This window comes from Phascolarctos cinereus, unplaced genomic scaffold, assembly GCF_003287225.1.
Source record: "Phascolarctos cinereus isolate Bilbo 61053 unplaced genomic scaffold, phaCin_HiC Scaffold_5;HRSCAF=322, whole genome shotgun sequence".
Lineage (NCBI taxonomy): Eukaryota > Metazoa > Chordata > Mammalia > Diprotodontia > Phascolarctidae > Phascolarctos > Phascolarctos cinereus.
This window is the reverse complement of record NW_027555958.1, coordinates 426,109,758-426,126,029: the sequence shown is the minus strand read 5'-3', so window position 1 is coordinate 426,126,029 and position 16,272 is coordinate 426,109,758. Positions and strand designations below refer to the sequence as shown.

The window sequence follows — 16,272 nt, the reverse complement described above, 5'->3', positions numbered from 1 at the left end:
CCACTGCTTTTTCTCTATTCATCATATCGTTGTTTATTTTTTTAAATTCACCTATATTTTCTGCTACCGGTACGTCTGAGTCACCCAATGCTGGCTGGGTGTTAAGAACTTCTGGAACTCTCTGTGGGCTTTCTTCTGATGGATTTTGAACAGCATCCTCTCCCAATGTGACCTTTCTTTAAGAATTTTTACACTGCAGCCTGGAATCTATCAGAGGAGCATGAGTATCAACTCTCCATAAGATATTTGTATGGGAACTGATCTTAGAGGTTGGGGACCATGCCTTTCCTGGGTCCTGCTGGCCCTCTGGCCAAGGGCCGTATAAGAACTATGGAACACATTGATGCTAGAGACTGTTTTGTGACATGCAATGATGCAATCTCAGCAGCTGTAATTGATTGAACTGTCCTTCATAGTCTACCCCATCCCCCACTTCCATTACCACCACCCTATGCCCTATGCCATCCTTGATACTCTCTTCCCCAAATGACTAAAAAGAACTCAGGAAATGCTTGATTCAGATAAGTGGTATGAGAACAATTCTACCAGCCTCTTATAGCAGTTTCTTTATATTCATATATATGTATATAAATACACATATATGTTTATATATGTGTATATATGTTTATAAATATACATGTATATATATGTATATATGTGTATATAGAGAGATCTCTGTCTCTGCCTCTCTCTGTCTTTGTTTCTGTCTATCTGCTCTGTCTCTATATCTGTCTATATGTCTCTCTTTGTCTGTCTCTCTGGATATCTCTTTCCCTTTCTATCTCCTTTTCTCTGTGTGTGTGTGTGTGTGTGTATACACACACACACACACACACACACATATACACACATATACACACACAGATATATATATATATATATACACACACACACACACACACACATACACACACATATCTGTGTAATGATATCAGAGGGTGGAGACCAGGACCTAGTCTCTCATCTAGACTTTCCACTGGGGCCTAATGTGCAGGGGCAGCTGGCCTGGAGATAAGTGAGTGTAGCATTTAAAAAGCTGAAGAGACATAATTCTGGGTAATTTAATCATTTGATTAATAATGCTACCATGTTTATTAATAAAAGGATGGTCCCTTGGCCATATCTCTTAGACCAAAGGCCTCTCATGGCAGTGGGCTCATAGTTTATAGCCCTTGGAAGAGCAGGTGTTCCTGAGGGTGTCAGGATTGGTTAACAATTAATGGGAAAATTAATTGGACAACAAAAGGGTGAGCTATATTACAGTGAGAGTCTTGGAGTATGTAACTTGGATCACCTAAATCTTGGTCAAAGAGACTTGTCAATTTCCATGTCTGACCTATTTGACAAAAGGGAGAATCAACACTCACCCAGACCTGTCGGAGAAAACACAATGAGCAGGAATCTGCCCATTAGCCTAAACTTCAAATTTCTTTTACTGTCTGATTAGATCCTGGCCTAGAGAAATCTCTGCCTAAGATTTCCCACACTGGTTGATTTCTGGATGAGGAAATAGAAAACGGGAAAAACTTTTGTTCCAATTCAGTAATTAGCTGTTAATACAAGAGAGAAATAATCATTTCTCACACAAGGGAACAAACATGGACTCAGAGCTAGCACTGGTGTTTGCGTGTGTTTCTGTTGGCTCAGTTTGAAAGTAGTAGATAAGAGGGGAAGAGAAAACAGGTTACAATCCCTTCATGCCCCATACCTGTCCTAGTAATACAGTAAGAGCAGCATATCCCTTGTAGGCTTGGGCACACAACTGTTTCTCTTTTCCTGACATCCTCAACCTCTGAAAGGAAGACCTTGCCTTGAACCATTATTAGTAACAACTTTGATTCCATGAAGGCAGTGGGTTGATTCAACTCAATGAATGGTTCTATAAGGAATTCCAAATCCAACACAACTTACCTGTACAGTGAGAGGTTGGACAAATGACCTTTAAATTACTTCCCAGCTGTATGGTAGCTCTAGTCAAATGATTTAAGGGTTTTAATATGGAAGAGGCAGCCGGAAATTCAAGTTGCCTTGGGAGGGGTGGTGAGTTCCCTGCCATTGGACATGATTAAGTGTAATCCAGATGACAGCTCAATAGAGATGTTGGAAAATTCTCTGTCATCTGCGTGGAGCCTTTCCCAGTTCTCTCAGCTGCTGGTGCTTTCCCTGCATATTCGCCTCACACTTATTTTTCCATTTTGTATGTACTTATACATGGACGTGGTGTCTCCCTGGCCAGATTGTCAACTCTTCAAGAGCAGGGATTGTTTGTGTCTTGTATCCCCACCACTTTACAGAGTACCTGTCATATAGTAAGGGCAAGGATGCTTACTGATTGATAGAACTAGGTGGATGCTAATGTTCCTTCTAGCTTCTCCTATTGTCTGCTGAGGGCACTTCAGTTTGTCAATATCTTTGAAAATATGGCACCCAGCACAATGCCCTACTTTTGTCCATAGTCTAGGATCACAGAAGCCCAATTTTGTTGATGAGAATGGTGTAGGCTGGTGGAGAACCATAAACATAACGCAAAGCACAGGGACAGTGGTCACCATAGGGGAAGCATGTCCCCCACCATGTCAGAACCCTTGGACAAAGCTCAATTCATCCTGTCCTAGTTACGGCTTTGGCCCTCGTTGAAAGAGAATGAACAAGCTAGAAGGAAGAAGCATATCCAGCTAGACATATGCCATAGAGAGATTTAAATACATCGGTGCCATAACTTCACCCTCAGTTATCGTTGTGATGCTCCTCTTGAGCTGAAGAATAAAACCTAAAGTAGCCCCCTCATCCCCCTCCTCTGATGTTTGGTTTCTTCCTATCCAGCGGTATGCCGCTATCCTCTGGGCACATCAGGAGGCCACATTCCAGATGAGGACATCACAGCTTCTAGCCAGTGGTCGGAATCCACAGCTGCCAAATACGGAAGGTAAGGACAATTATCCAAGGAGGGGACAGTCCCTGGGGTCCCTGCAGACACTGCCCAGATGAGGCTGGGGGGAAGGGCAGTCTGGTGGCCCTGCTCTACTGTATCTAGTTGCAGGGAACAGATGGCATGTTCAGCACTGTGGGCTGGATCCTGCTGAGGACCAACAGGGGTGCTGCTCAGCATCACCAGTCATAACAGCAAATGAGTTTTCTGGTATCTGTTTTGTTTGTCTTACATCCATCATACTCACATGAGCTCTAGGAGCCCAGAGGGGAATCACAGCTTCTGTGATGGGAAACAGCCAGGCTGGGCAGGCAGGACTGTTGTTTATACAGACAGGCAGGCAGACTCTGGAGATCCGAATCCTGTTCCTGGCATCTTGTAATGAATAAGTGGTTATATGACACAGTGCTCATCCCAACCCCCACCCCATCCCTAACCCCTCAACATTTAGCTTTAAGTTCCTTCCCGGTAAAACTGATAAAATCCTCACTTAGGATGGCATGCAAAGCCATCTTATGGGAGGCAGGAAAAACTTCACTAACCCACAAAGAATTACAACAAGCATATTCTACTCCACAAGGGAGGCAATCAGTTTTACTCCTATGCTTATTAGGTGACTGCCTTAATGGTGGAATTTCAGGAACCCTAGGAAATGTCTAGATGAGATCCTTTTGTACCTACTGAGTAATCCCTGAGTCCTACTGTATTAGAGAATCATCCCTTTTAGTTTAAGCCAAGGGTTCCTTTTTTTTTTTTTTAAATCATACAGCCTTTTGGCGGTCTGGTAAAGCCTAGGAACCCCTTCTCTCAAAATAATGGTTTTGAATGGATAAAATGAAATCAAAAGGATTATAAAGAAAACAATTCTATTGAAATATTTAAAAAATAGCAAATATCAAAATATTTTTAAAAACAAGTTCACAGACCCCAGGCTAAGAACTCCTTTTAAGGTTTTTACCTTTCTTAAAATGCAACCAACCCTCTCTTATAACTAAGAAGTAAAATTCTCAATTGATCTCATTGATCACAATGAATGAAAATATGAAGGAAAAGTTTTACAGGATAATAAGATTGGAACATAAAGGTATTAGGTCCTGGTAGAGGGGAAAAGGGAATGATTAGGGGTAAGAAGGGCCCCAAACAGAGAGGCTTAGGGTAAAAGTTGGCAGTTGGAAGGCTGACTTCCACATTATTTCACAATTTTGCTGAGAACTGGCCCTGACTGGAGAAAATAAAATGAAACCAACATTCTTTAGTATTTCCCTAGGGCATGTGGGCCAGTGGATCTTTGCCAGTCTGCAAGCCCACCATACCACACCCACTGTAAAGAGCACTCCACTTGAAGCATGACTAGTCCAGTCTCATTAAGCTCAAGCTGAGAGGGCAATAGCTAAAATGACCCACTAGGGGATGGAGGTGGGGCAGGGATGGAAGGGTGGCCATAAGGGAAGAGATCTTATATCCTCCTGGATCTTTAAATTAGGGTGGGAAACAAAAGCTTCATGTGATCTGCGTCCCTGGCTCCCTGGTTTGGATTGTGTCTGGGTTGTGGGGTGCCCTGGGGGAAGGGAACAAACCAAACACGGATATGTGGTGGAGGTCAGACAGGCTCCTCCTGTAGATTCCATGCTGATATCCCAGACCATGCTCTGTCCCTGGGACTGGGTAGCTTTCCACTGTGGCTGATATAAGCAGCCATGTGATTTGACGGTTGCCCACCCCCTTCCCATTCTATACTTTTTCCTATTGCCCTAGGCTGGACTCTGAAGAAGGAGATGGAGCCTGGTGCCCAGAGATACCAGTGGAACCGGATGATTTGAAGGAGTTTCTACAGATTGACCTACGCAATCTACATTTTATCACCCTCGTGGGGACCCAGGGACGCCATGCAGGGGGCCATGGCAATGAGTTTGCTCCTATGTACAAGATCAATTACAGCAGAGATGGTACCCGCTGGATCTCTTGGAGGAACAGACATGGAAAACAGGTATAGGGAATGGTACCCCAATTAGGGATGGAACCCCTCAGCGGGGGGAGGGAAGTGTCTACCTTCTGACAGTAAAAGGAGTTCTCTGAGGGGAGGGTTAGATTGGGGAAGTCTGGGGCAAAAGACCTCCAACCATGCTTGGGAGTTATGCCGGCCAAATGAAACTAAAATGAACCCTCAAAGTGGCCAGAACCATGAAAGGTGAAGAAGTGCGAGAGGGAGGTCTATCTTTTAGATGAATTTCCATTCCTTCTCTACCATCCCTCTTCTGTTTCCTCAGGTGCTAGATGGAAATAGTAACCCCTATGATATTGTGCTAAAGGACCTGGAACCACCCATCGTAGCCAGATTTGTCCGCTTCATTCCAGTTACTGACCACTCCATGAATGTCTGCATGAGGGTGGAGCTCTATGGTTGCGTCTGGCTAGGTAGAGCTTGGGAAGGGTTGGCACTGGGACAGAGCAGAGGGAGGGGATGGGGTGGCTGGGGAGTCCTCTTGTGAATGTCCTCGTCCCACACACAAGGTAAGAGATAGATCTAGTGGTAGATCTGTACTCGTTCCCCTTTGTCCTGCAATGAAGTAGGACTTTTATAATTTGGGTAAAAATATAGCAAGGGTTGTATCATCAGAGGTCATTCCAGATAGCTGCCAAAGCATAGGCAATGGAGTTCTAGAGATAGGCCCCTAACCTCCTTGGAGAGCCTGCAAGGATAAGGGGTAGAATTGCCCAATAATTCCTGTGGGACTCAAGGGCGGAGCTTATCAACTAGTAATAACTAGCATGTACACAGTACTGTAATAATAATGACAATAATAACAATAATAGCACCTATTATGTGCCAGCGACTATGCTAAGTGCAAACATCATGTCATTGGATCCTAATATCATTCCTAGGAGGTAGGGGCCATCATCTCTATTCTACAGATAAGGAAACTGAGGCAAATAGAAGATAAGTGACTTGCCCAGGGATACATAGTTAATAAATGTCTGAGACTGAGTTAAACTGAGATCTTTCTGACTTCAGACCCAGTGCTCTATCCATTGAGACACCTATAAAGTTTTGCAAAGTACTTCACATATTGTATTTCATTTGAGCCTTGCTACAACTCTGAGAGGTGAGGCGACTATTATCCCCATTTTATAGATGGAGCAACTGAAACTGAGAGAAATTAAACTACTTGATAGTAAGTTTCTGAGGTAGGATTTGAACTCAGGTCTTCATACCACCTAGCTACGTATCAATCTTATGCTTTAAGGTTTGCAAAGCACTTTACATATGCTGTCTCACTTAAGCATTTATTATGTCTCTGCCCTCAAGGAGTTTCCATTCTCTTGGAGGAAACAATATGCACAGAGAAGGAATTTCAATATACTGCATGATGAAAGGTCATTTAGATTTGGAGGTTGCTACTTAATGTTCAAATTCCAGATAGTGCCCTTTACATGTTAGGGAATCTTAGCAAGTTGGTCATTGTAATGATGATTCAAAGATCCTGAAGGACCTAGAATAGAAGAGGCTGTTTCCCCAGAGTGAGAGCAGGAGTGTATGACTAATACATAAGCCTGTCCCTGTGTAACCTAAACTATAACTCCCCCTATTCATCAAGGCTATCCAAGCCGCTTAGAGTTCATAAGGCCCAGGGTCCTTGATTGTACTCTCCCTGGCACATACCTTGATTGCACGATAGCCTGGGGGGATTACCAAAAAACAAAACAAAACAAAACAAAACAAAAACCAACAAAAACTTGTTGACATTTCACCCCTGAATCATAGATCTTGGAACATCATAAAAGCAAATTTCTGGCTCAGATTATGGGTGAAAAAGGAAATTGGCTCTGAGTCCTTGCCACTCATTCTGAAATGCTTTCAGTGTAGAAGCTGGAGGGCAGTCTGTGTATGAGGGAAGACATGGGCATTAGGAGAGAGAACTTTTATTTTTACTTGACTATGAACCCTAGAAAAGTTAGCCAAATAGGGTTTTCCCCGCCTTTTCCCTGCTTTAAATGTTGCTCATTATTCATTAAGGGAAGAATGTAATGGCATTGTAGCCCCAAATAGACCATTTTTGCATCCCTACAAAGTTTAAAAATGGTGACTCATATGAGAGGAATTTTTTCCAGAGCTCAGTATTGACCCTTCACTCCCCATCCAGAAATGTGCAGGTTCTGAATTGATTAGATTTAGTTCTATGGCTGTTTTACCTGGGTATCTGACATTCCCCCTCCTCCTCATCCCAATTCTGTGAGGCCTCCTATAGTAGCAATATCCCTCCATTTGTACTCCATGGGCCAAATTGGGCATTCCCTTGAACCCTCGATCAAGTTCTCTGGGATAACCTGTTTTCTGTACAAAATTGCAGAAGAAAGTAGAAAGTTTACTAGATTGAAAGAGAAAATCCAGATTCAGATACCACTTGACCTCCACCACCTATCAGCTGTGCCAATAGGCAAGTTACAGGATTATAGGCTTTAGAGGTAGAAGGGACCTTAGAGGACATGAGGGAGTTCCATCTCTTCATTTTAGGTTAGATAACTAAGGTCTAGTGAAAGGAAATGACCTGTCCAAGGTAATATAGTTAGTAAGTGGCAAAAATTAAATCTTAATTTCTCTGAGGTTCAGAAAAATAGTAATACCTGCCCTGCCTAAACTGAATAAAATGAGACAATGAATGTGAAAGCATTTTGTGCATGGCAAAACTTAGAATAAATGTAAGGGGTTGGTACTGGTGTGATCTCTTTCCTCAAGGTAGTGATACCACTTTGTTTCCCTCAACAGATGGTTTGGTGTCTTACAATGCTCCAGCTGGACAGCAGTTTGTACTTCCTGGAGGTTCCATCATTTACCTGAATGATTCTGTCTATGATGGAGCTGTTGGGTACAGGTAAATTCTAGGGAACTTAGAAAAAAAAAAGAGTCAGTAATTGTTAAGTTACTAACATAGTTGCAAGGACTGAGAATCCATCAATCGGCCAATACATATTGAGTGTTGATAATGTAACTAGCACCGTTCTAAGTGCTAAGTGATATTTAACTTTGGGGGAACGGAGAGTTTGTAGGCTTTGAGTCAGGAGATCGGAGTTTGAATCCTAGCTCATGTGACCATGAGGCCAGGGAAAGAGTCAAGATGGTGAGAAATCAAGAAGAATGAGAGTTTGCAACTGCCAAAGCTGCCCCCAACCCTCTTTTCCACCAACCACAGAAAATGCACCACAGTGAAATCTGAGCAGGAAAGCCAAGAAAAAGTCACAGGAATCATTTTTTTCCAGCCCAGAAAAACCTAGGAAGACAGAAAGAGAAGTCTACAGACAGGGGGTCAGGGCTGCTCAGGATCATGGTGGGCTGTGGTGGCAGTGGTGCTGGGAACAGCTCCCAGGAATGAAAAGAGGGACTGAAAACCTGGGCAGAAAGAGATCCCAGGGGACTCCTATACCAGCTTGGGGCATAGGACCGGATACCAGTTGGCAGCTGTGTGTCCATTACCCAGCTCCAGGCCACAATTCAAGGGCAGAGAGAAACAGTTGTAGTTGTGAAGAAGCAGGAGCCCTACCTTTGAAGAGACCAGAACTCAGATCAGGAAAGCAGTGAACAGACCTCTCCCTGGATCACACCACTTTGGAAGTGACAAAAACTTATAGATTTCCAGACTGAGCTGTGAAAGCAAAAGGACATAAAAGACAGAAACTCAGATCAGTCATTGCCCTCCCCAACCCCCCAGATGTGAGCAGAGCTCAACTCTAACATAAAATCCAAAGTTGTGAAGTAGACTGGGAAAAATGAGCAAACTACAACAAAAAAGACTTTACAATGAAAATCTGTTATGGTGACAGGCAAGCTCATGACACAAACTTGGAGAAGACAATGACATGAAAACGTCTACAAGCAACGCCTCAAAGAAGAAAATGCAGATTGGACGCAAGCCCAATAAGAATTCCCAGAAGAGCTCAAGAAAGAGATAAAAAGAACCAAAACAAAAGATTTTAAAAATCAATTAAAAGCAGTAGAGGAAAAATTGAACAAAGAAATAAGAGCTATGAAATAAAATTAGGAAAAGAGAATTAACAGCATGGTAAAAGAGGCACAAAAATACTGGAAATAACTTCTTAAAAATCAAAATTGGTCAAGTGGCAACAGAGATACAAGAAAATACTGAAGAAAATATCTCCTTAAAAATTAGAATTGGTCAAGTGGAAGCTAATGACTCCACAAGACATCAAGAAACAATAAAACAAAGTCAAAACATGAAAAAAAAATAGTAGAAAATGTGAAATGTCTCAAGAAAAACAAATGACCTGGAAAATAGATCAAGGAAAGATAATTTAAGAATTATTGGTCTACCTGAAAGCCTTGAACCTGTGTGACCATGAGCAAGTCATTTAGCTTTCTATGAACCTCTTCTAAATACATTTTTTTTCAAATACATGAAGACAAAGATCACGATCCCCTAAGTCTTCTCTTTTCTAGACTAAACATCCTCAGTTCCTTCAATCAGTCTAAATGGCTCTCCATCATCCTACTCGCCCTCCTATGAACACTCTTCAGCTTATCAATGTGACTACCAAAATTAAGCACAAACAGTATAGGGGGACTATTACTTTCTTAACTGCTATATTTAAGATCAGGTCAGCTTTTGGGCACACATACAATTTTACTGACTCATACTGAGTTTGTAGTCCATTAAAACTCTTGTTAGTTTTTTTTTTTTAGACAAGCTGCTACCTAACCAAACCTATCCTATCCTGTATTTGCAAAATTGATTTTCTTTTCAACCCAAGTAGAAGACTCTACATTTATCCATATTGACTTTTATCCTTTTAGATTCAGTCCAATGCTATAGCCTTGTGATCCTGCCTACGGGCCAAATCCAGTGACTGCCTGTTTTAGCATGTTTTTGTATGGCCCCGTGAACTAAGAATGATTTTTACATTTTTAAATAAAGTATTATTGTATTTTAAAATGTAAAAAAAAAAAATTCTTAGCTCATGGGAAGTCCAAAAACTGGTCAGATTTGGCCCTCAGACTATTTGCTGACCCCTGCAGCCTGCTCACATCTTTTGGGGTTTTGACTCTATCATCTAATGCATTAGCTATCCTTTCCAACTTTATGTCATCTGCAAATTTGTTGTCACTTTATTTTTGCTACTTCTTATTGTGATAATTTACCATTGTATAATACCCTTTTTTGTTCAAGAAAAAAGAATTAAGCAAAACAAACATATAGAGGCCTTCACCATCAGAATCATGCAGTGTTTGGCATGGATTGTCCCTTCTCTCCCAGCTACTGAGAAGAAGGAGGAGGGAGGCCTATTTCATTGTCTGTCCTCTGGAGCTAATATTGTCATTGCATCTAGTGAGTTCAGATGATTTGCATTGTTGTTTTCCTTCATGTGATTGGAGTAATTTTGCAGATTTTATAGTTTCTGCTCACTTTGCCTTGTATGACAGAGGTTGTGTGGTAGAGCAGGAAGAGCTGAATTTGGAGTCTGAGGACCCAAAGGGTTCAAATCCCTGCCCTGTTCCTGACTACTTGTGTGATCTGGGACAAGTCACTCCATTCTCCTCGATTTAAGTAAAATCCAGACAGAAAGAGTTTAATAGCTTTTCCTCTTATAATTCCCAATTGCTCCCTATAACATTTAAACTAATTCCTGGTCAACAGTGCCCCTGCCTTCCCAGAACCCTTTCAACCTTGATCATTTCAATCTTTTATCAGCTTTGACAGCTCAATAGGCATGAGGCAAAATCTCAAAGTTGTTTTAATTTGAATTTCTCTTTATATTAGTGGTTGCAGAATTGTCAAAATTCCCTGTGGCCAGAATCACAATAAAAAATAATTAGGACATGTTTTAACAAAATAAATAAAAATATCATACAATATAGATAATATAAATTTGTGCTTTTCTAAGTCAATATGCAGCCCACAGGAATACCTTTTGATTTGAATTTGACACCACTGATGTAGAGCACTTTTTCATATATTTGTTGATAAATTTCATTTCTTTAAAAAACTGTGTAATTTGTTCAGTTATTTATTGTTAGGTGACTCTTATTTTTGTATTTGTCAATTCCCCATATATCTTACACTTTAGATTTTTATCAGATATGTCTGGTGCAATGATTTCTTGGTCACAATTCCTATTTCATCATGTATGCCTTTATCCAATTCACTGCTAAAATATTAAGCAAGGCTAAGCACAGATACCCAGGGCACTCCACTGGAGACTTGCTTCGAAGATGACATTAAACCATTAATGTTTAGATCTGGTCATTGAACCAATTCAAAATCCATATAACTGTACTGTTTCTCTGGCCCATTTTATTATCTTATTCACAAGAATAGCAGAAAAGATTCTGTTGACTGCTTTGCTAAAATCTAGGTAAGCTGTATTTCTAGCAATCTGCAGATCCACCAGTCTAGTAACCCTGTCGAAAAAGGAAATAAAGTTAGTTTGGTATGACTTGTTTTTGATGAAGCTGTATGTGCTCTTTTTGATCACCACTTCCTTTTCCTTTCCTTTTTTTTTTTTTTGGCTAGGCAATGGGGTTAAGTGACTTGGCCAGGGTCACACAGCTAGTAAGTATTATATGTCTGAGGCCAGATTTGAACTCAGGTCTGCCTGAATCCAGGCCTAATGCTCTATCCGCTGCGCCATCTAGCTGCCCCACTACTTCCTTTTCTAGAAGCTTAGAAGACAGACATATAATATAATACAGTGGATGATTAAGTGTTAATTTATGGAGTAAAAACTCTAAGATCTGTAGAAATTTAGAGGGGGAAGAGAGAGAGATCAATAAAAGTTGAGGGCAATCAAGGAAGGCTTTATGGAGGAGATAGACCTTGAACTAGGGCTTGAAGAAAAGATCATACTTAAAAACAGAGAAGGAAAGATGTTCCATGTGGGGAGAACAGCATGAGCCTGGTGACTCTGTGATACAATGCAACTAGCCTGCCTGGGACAGAGGGTATAGGAAATAAGGCTAGCCAGGATTTGTGGGAAATAAGGCTAGCATGAGAGAGTGGGTCAAGATTATGTAGAAAAAGCCTTGAAAACCAGGCAAAAGAGTTTAAAAGCAGTTCAATTGGCTGGTGAAAGTGTTAGCCTCACCATTTTTCTAGCCATGCCTTTCTAGTCCTCTCCAAAGCTTAGTCCCCAGCCCCTTTCTCACTTTGTTCAGCTGCCAGTACCCACCTGCAGCCATGGAACTATCAATCCACGAACCAGCAAGCACTTAAGGAGAATGGACTTTAGGGGTCACCTAGTCCAGGGGTTCTTAACTTTTTTTGTCATTATGGTGAAGCCTCTGGACTCCTCAGAGCAATGCTTTTAAACAAGTAAGACAAAACACACAGGACTACAAAAGCAACCAATTATACTGAAATAAATTAATTTATTATATATAAATTATCTGTTGTATATAATATAATAGTATACATAATTATCATACACAAATTATTTATTATATACCATTCTATTGTATACATAAATTATTTATTGTATATAATATAATAATACATATGTATTTATTATATATATATATACACTATTGCATTACATATATAATATATATGTACATATATAATATATTGTACATGATATAATAGCATATATAGTTACTTATAAAGATTATGTTACATATATACTATATTACATATATCACATTGAGGGATATCAATGCTGCCCTGAAGACACAAGCCTAAAGTCAGAGACTGGAAGGGACTGGGGTGAAAGAAGGAACCTGAGAGTGTCTGTGTGTATGTGTGTGTGTGTGTGTGTGTGTGTGTGTGTGTGTGTGTGTGTGTGTGTGTATGTGTGTAGCGGGGGTTAAGGATAATGTTAGGAAGCTCCCTCTGGGACCTGTGTAAGCAGCAGCTCACTTAGTTGTCATCCTAGCATGAGGCCCTGTGGAGCCAATTCACCAAGGCGCTAGCTTTCAACCTGCTGAGTCATTCTTCTTTACCAAGTTTGCTGGTCTTTCCCTGGCATCATTTTCTTCAACTATATTCAGGAGAATGTGCTGTAGGCTCAGAGAGAATTAGGCAATTGGTTTTGTAAATTGATGATTTGATTTGATTCTGACCCAAGTGAAAAATTTCTCTCTCTCTCTCTCTCTCTTTTTTAAATAATATTTTCACAAATTTTTCTTGGCAACTTGTATTCAGGGTCTGAAAGTGGAGCGTATTTGTTAGGAATAACTTTTGTGTTATTCTCTTAGCCTCGTGGTTTGAGGAAGACATAGAATGGGAGGACGGTGATACAAAATGCAACCGTAGGCTCTGGTCTCTGTGGACAAGGCCAATGCAAATTTTGCAGGTTGGAGGCCATGTTTTAAGGACTTAATCCTGCTTTATATTTTAACTTCTCTGTAAAGATATTGTAAAATGATTTGATATTTTGAAGCACTGTGTGGGACACAGCCATACCTTGTGTAGAGTAGATGTGTGGTTGCTCTGAAGTTTAATGACATACCCTTTTCATTTGTGATGTCCATGCTATTCCTTCTGTGAATACAAGGTGTGGAGACTAAAGAGGGGAGAGAAACTTGAAAATAATAATTCATCTTTCTCTTCCTCTTCTGCTACTTTAATTGTCATCATCTTCTTTCGACAGGGAACGGGCTACTCAGTCCCTCCTAAACACCCCTATCCATAATAAATATGCATAGGTTAGTGTCTTGGAATGAATTTTCTTGGTGGTTTGGTTGAATTTAAATATTACTTAGCAAAGAATTTTCAGCAAATCCAAGCAACTGAAAGCTTAAAAGTAGGCAGAAATCTCCCCAGGATTGACAAGAGCTGCCACAAAGTCATGAACTTCATTCCACAGAAAGGATAGGACTAATCTTCCAGAAACTTCTTGCCTTAGAATTGCACAGGCTTGCGATTTAATAATGATAATTTTTTTTATTTAGCAAGCATTTATTAAACATCTACTACATACTACACAAAGTGCTAGGTGAAGAAAATACAAAAAAAATTCCTTTTCAGTTATTTTAGAACATTGAGCTGGTGAGTGTGTGTGTATATGTGTGTGTGTGTGTGTGAGTGGGGAGCATGGGGGTCGGGCTGAGGTAGGCAGAACGAAGTAAGGAGGAAAAAGGAAATACTGTCTGCTCCAAAGTTAACACACTGAGAAATTACTTCTGACAGGGGAAAATGCAACAACAGCATCACCAAAAGCAGCCTGAGGCCACTCAAAATGGCGCTATACAGCCTTACACATTGGAGTATGACCCTGAGTCACTGAAAAGACTAAGTAATGTTTCACGGATTCTATTTAAAAGACAAGGAAATCTATAACACATCTGAGAACTATTTCCACCCAAAATGGTTACTGTCACCTAAACCCAATGTCCCTCGAGAACTTTCTCTCAGGAAGCAAGCTCAGCTGGCGCATTTCAGATAGGCAGCATCTGACCCAATCTGGATTACAACTTTTTCGTCCTCATACCCTCAGTTCTGATATTTGGACACTACATAGGGTTGAGAAGAGTAGCAGGGAGCAAGAGCGGCACCTACCTTGAAGCCCAATCCACAATACACCTGTGACCACTCCTCTACCTCCATGTTGCAGTGATGGTACAAGATGAGAATACCAAAGACCAATGGTGTGGGCACCACTGGCAACCTTACTGATCATCTCTATAACTCATTCCATAGTCTACTAGTACAAAAGTAATAGTAATAATGGATCATAGATCTGGAGATGGAAAAGACCTCAGAGGCCATCCAGTCTCATTCCCCACTTCACTAGTGACAAAACTGAGGGCAAGGGAGAGGAGTGTTCAAAGTGACTTCCCCAAGGTAACATAGGTAGCAAGCATCAGAGACAGTGTTTGAACCCCTTTATCCACTCTATGCCCAATCACAGCCAGTTTCTGTACCTCCCAAGCATTCACATTAGTCCCCTTCCTACCTGTCAGTACCATGAATCAGTCACTTCCTGGTATAGCAGGGGAAGAAACTCTCCCCGGGTCCTGTGTAAGCAATAATAACCGTACTTACTTCTCTGTGTGTTACAAGTGCCTCAACCTCTTCAGAGTTAAACACTTTAAAGAAATGTTCTGCTTTATTTATATGGAAAATTCAATTATCTGGAATGCCTCTTTATCCAACCAAATAAATGACTCATTATTGTAAAATGAATTCTTTTTATTTTTACATTTTCTTGAGAAATTCACAACTCCCCATTCTTGAGATTATTGAAAAAACTTTGGTGTGTTACCAAATTCCTGTAGGGAATGATTCAGCGAATATAGTATTAACTCTAGGCTCTCCTCTCCTTTTCCCCTCCTCTCTTGGGCTGGCCAGCATGACAGAAGGTCTGGGGCAACTGACAGACGGAGTTTCTGGCCTGGACGACTTCACTCAGACCCATGAGTACCACGTTTGGCCTGGCTATGATTACGTGGGCTGGAGGAATGAAAGTGCCACCAATGGTTACATCGAGATCATGTTTGAATTTGACCGGATCAGGAATTTCACTACCATGAAGGTCAGTGGCCATCAGACTTTGGGGGAGCTTTTCTAAGAGGACTGAGAAATGGCCCTGGGCTCTGATGGGATGGGGAGGGAATGGGATAGAATCCTCTCTGTCTGGTTCAGATAACTCTCAGTCAATTTAAATAGTCCTTTCTAAACTGAATGAGGTTCAGTTGGGTATGGAAATCTGTCTTACCCTACAGGAAAATGGGGGGAGAAGGGGACAAGAGAGCAGGGGATGATAGAAGGAGGGCAGATTGGGAAAGGGGGTAATCAGAAGTAAATACTTCTGAGGAGGGACAGGGTCAAAAGAAAGAATAGAATAAATGGGAGGGCAGGATAGGATTAAGGGAAATAGAGTTAGTTTTTCACAACATGTCTACTATGGACGTGTTTTGCATAACTGCACATGTACAACCTATATTGAGTTGCTTGCCTTTTCAGTGAGGGTGGGTGGGGAGGGAGGAAGTGAGAAAATGTAAAACCTAAAGTTTTAAAAACATATGTTTAAAAAAATGTTTTCGCATGCTACTGGGAAATAAGAAATATAGGAAATGGGATACAGAAGTCTATCCTGCCCTACAGGAAAATAGAAGGGGAAAGGGGATAAGAGAAGGGGAGAGAGATAGAAGAGAGGACAGACTAGGGGAAGGGATATTCAGAATGCATGCCATCTTGGGGTGAGGGGAGGGGGGAGATGGGGTGAAAATTTGGAACTCAAAAACTTGTAGAAGTGAATGTTGAAAACTAAAAATAAATAAATTTATATTAAAAAAAGATTAAAAAAAGTTGATGCTGAAATAGGTATACATCCAAATGTTGAGATGAAATAAACAATAAAACAATCAAATAAAAATAAACTGAATGAGGAAAAGG

General features: G+C 40.8%; 1 protein-coding gene across 4 annotated transcripts in view; it reads left to right on the top strand.

The window, feature by feature from the left end:
- The window catches only part of DDR2 (discoidin domain receptor tyrosine kinase 2), a 246,942-nt gene that overhangs the window by 188,732 nt on the left and 41,938 nt on the right, over positions 1-16,272 (top strand). For all 4 annotated transcript variants that reach the window (XM_078156524.1, XM_020988611.2, XM_078156522.1 and 1 more), the window contains 5 exons: positions 2,824-2,926; positions 4,685-4,916; positions 5,197-5,344; positions 7,695-7,800; positions 15,226-15,409. In XM_078156524.1, coding sequence (XP_078012650.1) covers positions 2,824-2,926; positions 4,685-4,916; positions 5,197-5,344; positions 7,695-7,800; positions 15,226-15,409 — 773 coding nt within the window. The remainder of the gene's footprint in view (positions 1-2,823; positions 2,927-4,684; positions 4,917-5,196; positions 5,345-7,694; positions 7,801-15,225; positions 15,410-16,272) is intronic.